Here is a 5,642-nt window from a genome sequence, read left to right as displayed (position 1 = left end):
GTGAATTACTCCGTACTATATGGGGTATACAAATACATATGATAGTCTTTATCATTAAGTGTACCGTGCATCCTGATGCATAAAAAAGATGGAATAAGTTAAGCAATTTGTTACAAAAATGATTAGGCCAGTTACCTAATTAGTTTTAAAAAGTTTGTCCCTACAACTATAGATACTTTTCATAGAAATTAAATTAGGTATATAAAATAATTTTTTATGTTTAGGTGAACATAATTTCATTCTTTATATATAAGGCAAACATTGTTTGTCTAACTACAACTCACACAACTAACTAATCTCAAGATCACTAGCAATATAATTTTGCGCACAGAAACTAAGCAATGGCAAAATTGGCCATCTTTGCCATCTTGTTCGTGACTACGTTGGCAGGTTCGTTCATCCGTAAAATGTTCATTATTTCATTAGAACATATTAGGTGCACCCGGATGCACGGCGTATGCACTCTTTTTTCCTTTTACATGTGAAGAGAAAATGTGAGATGAACCAGATATAAAAGTACTATTGATGTACGATTCATCCGGTTTACCTAACAATTTTCAATATTTCATTATACTATTCTTTAATTGTCAATTATTCGTAATATATATCATGCATGCTAATCCTTCGATATACTTCTGTCACACGTACGTACATTTATCAAATTATTATGTTAAATTCTTTTATCATGCTCATAGCCAAGTGTATTATGCATGTATAGGTGAAATATACAAAATTACTCTATGATGAAAGTCTTAGAGCAAGATCAAGGGGTCTAAACTCTTCACCCTTCAAACTTATTTAAGACTTGTATATTTATGCACCATATATTATTTTAGCAAAATGATAAAGGTTGCAACTTGCGACAAAATATATATTATTAGGTACGTTGTAATTTCTATTTATTAATTTATAATTTACAAAACAAAAGGAAATATATATTTACTATAACCGGCCATTATAAAATTCATTTCCTTCTTTTTTATAGTTTACCTTATTTTAATATTTCATAGTAAAAATATGGCGTGATAGTAAAAATAATTTGATGTGTTGCGGTCTAGATGACACCCTTGTGGTATCATAATTAAAAGAGTGACGCGTAGGATTGCGACACATTTTATTTGTCGCAACGTGCGACCTTTATCATCGCCCATTATTTTATTACTTTATTCAACTCACACAAGGAGTCTTATGTCGGGTTTTAGTTTTTCAAGACTCAGTTTTAGACTTTGTCAAGACCCATCCACTTCAATGCTAGAAATTCCATTGTCTAATCTTAAAACTAGTTGAGTCATATGCCTTGGCAGCACAACTCAATTCTTAAGACTTTGGGTTGATCATGCTTTAACATTTTCTAATAATATCTAGGGTCGGTTTTGGTGGAACTTATAAAGACCAATTTTTTTAAGGGAATAGGAAAATTATCATTAATAAATCGCCCATATAATCTAAAACATCAATATGAAATTCTTCATCCAACTTACTAGTATATATGCACACTTCGGAACCGCTTCTTTGATATGGTAGTATTCTAACCATAATCCACTTTCCCTAGCTCAATATCTTTAATGGTTGATGTTCGCAATTGAAATCTGATCTTCATCTTGACGTTCTTGATCTTCAACCAGTAATATTCTTCCCTCATACAAATAGATCTATGAAATAACCTAAGAAATAAATTTCCTCGGAGAAAAAGAAAATCCCTATTTTTCAGTGGAGAAAAGGTTCTCGCACAAGGAGGAAGCGTTATTATAACCTAAAGACAAAAAAATAGAAAGGATAAACTAACAAATAACAAAGATTGAGGCTTTTCACCAATATGAATCGATGGAAGCCCCTTTAAAATTCACTAAAGGAGACTAAGGTGTGAGAGGGAGAAAGGGGGAGGAGCTAAAACACAGTTGTTGTTTCCTACTCCCTTTGTCCCTTAATACTCGAACCGTTTTGGCTTTTTGCACTATTCACATAATTCACTTTGACCCTATTTTATTTCTAGTATATGAAAACAAATGTTAGTATATAGTATATTGTTGGTTTCATCTTAATATATATTTTCATAATATTGAAAAAAAAATAAGTTTTTATAATATGTAGTTGAAGATATTGGTGGTCAAAGATGTGTATTGGCAAGCGTGTCCAGTCAAAACGGTGCGAGTATTAAGTGACGGAGGGAGTATAAGCAATTTCACTTTTGCTTAGGCCACAAAATTTAACAATTACGTATGAGAAACAAAAACCATTTTAACCTGCTTTACCCATTGTTTTTTAGATAACACAAATTCTTATTTACAATGGGTGTACAATAAATATTGTACACCGGAGTAAAGTTGACTCAAAATGCTTAAAAGTTACATTTATATATGTAAAAGTTATCTATTTTTTAATGATAAATTTTTTCATTTGAATCAAAATTATTTCTTCAAAATCATTAATAATGTATAAATTAATCATTTAACCCTTTAAAATGTTTATCTATCAACTTTTTATTTTTATAATATAAAAGTTACAGAAAAATAGGTTAAAGTTACAAAAAACTGTATAAAAGTTATCTTGGTGTACAATAAATTTATTGTACACCTTGTGCGCGCAAGACCTTTTGTTTAAATAATTATCATTTGAAAATAATTAAACGGTATTTCGTTTAGCTTTTTAAAAGGAAGATACATATTTGGTTTAGTTTTTTAAAAGGTAGATACATATTTCGTTTAGTTTTTCAAAAGGTAGATACGTATTTCGGAGTAATATATAGTACGAAGTAATTGATTGATTGATTGTGTTACACATGAAAGTGGTTAATTATTAACAATAGGTATGCGCTATCAATTGTTACTGATACATGTTTCATGTTGGATTGTTGGGGTTCTTATAGTGCCAACATGGGGAAGGTTGGGAAATACCAAGATCAATGAAATGGGACAACTAGATGAGGTGATGAAGATGGAGATAATACAAAAATCAAAGGCTTTACCGATAGTTGTAAAAGAAGAAGTGGTGGTTGCAGTTGAGGAGCCACCATTGAAGGCGAGGCTTCAAGGTTGCACGGGAGTGGGTGAAAATTGTGTATTTATTCCATGTTGTCCAATCAGCAATTCTGGATATCCTGTCACTTGTTCTCGAGGTCTTTATAATGCAGTTTGTATTGAAATAATTCCTTCTCCTTGGGACTACTAGTTGAGGTACGTGATGAAGATGGAGATAATACAAAAAGTAAAGGCTTTGCCGATGGTTGTAAAAGAAGAATTCTAAAATAAAATTAACGTGGTATAATATTCTCTATATTATTAAAAATAGAGTGGAAGTTATTTCTAATTATCTTTCACTAAACAACAAGGAGTTGAAGCTGGGGATATGTTAATTCTTGAATTGCTTAAGTTATTGTTATCCTTGTTTGTGAGTTGTTGTACGTTATGGTTGCTATATACTCCGTTTGTAGTACGTAGTGCTATGTATATATGCAATTTATTTGTCTTTATTATGAATAAATTTATTGTATATATACAATAAATTTATTATCTATTGTATATTGGGATAACTTTTACCTTGTTTTTATAATTTTATTCATTTTTTGTAACTTTTAATATGTTTTTATTAGCTTTTATATTATGAAAACAAAATGATGGATAAATATTTTAAAATGTTGAAAAGTTACCTTTATACATTAGTTTTTAGCAAATAAAGATTTTATTCATTTACCAAGAATAACATTACACCAGTGCAACAAAACTACAAAAAAACATAGGCAACAACATCAGGTACAAGACCTTACAAAACAAACATCAACTAAGTCCTACAAGCCACACAGAATAAAATTCTGTTTACAACAGCTGTAACAAACTCTACTTTGCTAGACAACATTTGTGAGTTCCTTTGGAGCCAAATCCCATACACAGTCTCAATGAAGGCCATGGCACATTTGATATCACTCTTTCTAGAGCTCCTGCTTTTCTTCACTGCCCAATTAACCTCTTCTTGCCACCGCATAATACTTCTGATAATCCCTAAATTCTGCAACACCATCCCCCAAACTCCAGAAGAGAACTTGCAAGAGAAAAACAAATGAGGCAGGTCCTCATCTTATTGATGACACAACCCACAAGTGCTCACTACAGGCAAATTCCACTTGATGAGTCTATCCTTAGTAGCCAGCCTATTTTGCAAAGAAAGCCAAATGATGAAAGTACTTTCAGGACTAGCTTTGCTATTACACACCAGCCTTCTCCAAGACACCATCACACCACCCTGATGCAAGAACTTATACATTTTATGAATTTTGAACTTTCCTGCAACAACAAACTGATTCACACCACCAGATTGTATAAAGATTTCCCTATGCTGCCAGATCTTCTTCATTGACCAAGTCAGGCCATTTGGAACGTGCATTGACCAGAAATATCTCAGTTGTATGTAATAAGAGTGCATCCATTTGACCCATATTATATCCTATCCTGCTTCATAGATAAGGCCCAACAATGTTTTAAAACACCAGCTTTGTTCCAAGTTGTATGCTCCTTTAAGTTCCAACCTCCACAAGTCTTACGTAAACAAAGAGTTTCCCAATCTGTTGGAGCTTTCTTAGACCCTGCATCAGATCCTGTCCACAAGAAACATCTACACAATCTTTGAATCACCTTCACGACCTTTTTAGTCATTACAAAAATTTGGCACCAATAAAGCTGAACACCAAACAGAACTGATTTAATTAGTTGAAGTCTACCAGCATATGACAAAATCCTTGTAGACCAACTTTTAATTCTAGTAAGTCTTCTCAATGAGAGGTTTACACTCATTGTAGTTTAGCTTCCTAGTTGTAAGAGGCACACCAAGATATCTAATTGGGAAAGAGCCTTTAGGAACCCCTAACAACCCCACAATGCTTTCTGCCACATGATTAGGCACCCCGGCTAGATATACCTCACTTTTATGCAACTTGGCCTCTAAACCTGAAGCTTTAGAGAACTTAGTGAAAGCTGCAAAAAGTGCTATCACAGAAGGCTCATTAGCTCTGGAAAAAAAAACAAGTCATCGGCAAACATCATGTGAGTCAGGTCAACTCTCTAACACCTGGATGAAATTTAAAATCTGTGTTGTGAGTGAGAACAACCAAACACTTAGACAAGTACTCCATTCCTACAACAAATAGATACAGAGACATTGGGTCTCCTTGTCTTAAACCCTTATTTGCAGGGATAGGAGTAGTGGGAATGCCATTGATCAGAACAGAATAAGAAATTGTGCTCAAACATTTCATGACCCACCCAACAAATTTAGTTGGAAAACCTTACTCGGAGAGCATGCACTGCAGGAAAGGCCATTCCAAAGAGTCATAATCTTTCTTCAAATCCACCTTTATCATGCATCTGGGAGAAACATATTTCCTATAATAGCACTTCACTAGCCCTCAAGCCAACAGGATGTTATCAGAAATAGTCCTGCAGGGAATAAAACCTGCCTGTGAGGTGTAGATCACAACTCCAATCACTCCTTGCATCCTGGAAGTCAGAATCTTGGAAATAAGTTTATAGACGACTGAACAACAAGCAATGGGTCTGAAGTCTTTCACACTTGAAGCATTCTGAACTTTAGGTATAAGAGTAACAGAAGTATTATTGACTTTCTTTTACATTACCCCTGTGGCAAAGAACTCC

General features: G+C 33.5%; 1 protein-coding gene across 1 annotated transcript; it reads left to right on the top strand.

Annotated features, from left to right (window-relative positions):
- The first annotated feature begins 259 nt into the window (after positions 1 to 259).
- Positions 260 to 3,511, top strand: LOC110786461 (uncharacterized). The gene is made up of 2 exons (XM_021991018.2): positions 260 to 390; positions 2,867 to 3,511. Exons 1-2 carry the CDS (start codon positions 342 to 344, stop codon positions 3,166 to 3,168), a joined length of 351 nt encoding a protein of 116 aa, XP_021846710.1. The 5' UTR covers positions 260 to 341; the 3' UTR covers positions 3,169 to 3,511.
- Positions 3,512 to 5,642: the final 2,131 nt, after the last annotated feature.

The sequence above is a fragment of the Spinacia oleracea genome, chromosome 6 (assembly GCF_020520425.1).
Source record: "Spinacia oleracea cultivar Varoflay chromosome 6, BTI_SOV_V1, whole genome shotgun sequence".
NCBI lineage: Eukaryota > Viridiplantae > Streptophyta > Magnoliopsida > Caryophyllales > Amaranthaceae > Spinacia > Spinacia oleracea.
Note: the sequence above shows the minus strand (reverse complement) of the source record. Positions and strands in the feature narration are given on the sequence as shown.

Excerpts from the sequence above, each read along its gene's own strand:
- LOC110786461 (XM_021991018.2), top strand. The coding sequence starts at position 342 with ATGGCAAAATTGGCCATCTTTGCCATCTTGTTCGTGACTACGTTGGCA. Across the intron at positions 391-2,866 it reads GTTCGTGACTACGTTGGCAG|TGCCAACATGGGGAAGGTTG; the intron begins GTTCGTTCATCC and ends GGGTTCTTATAG.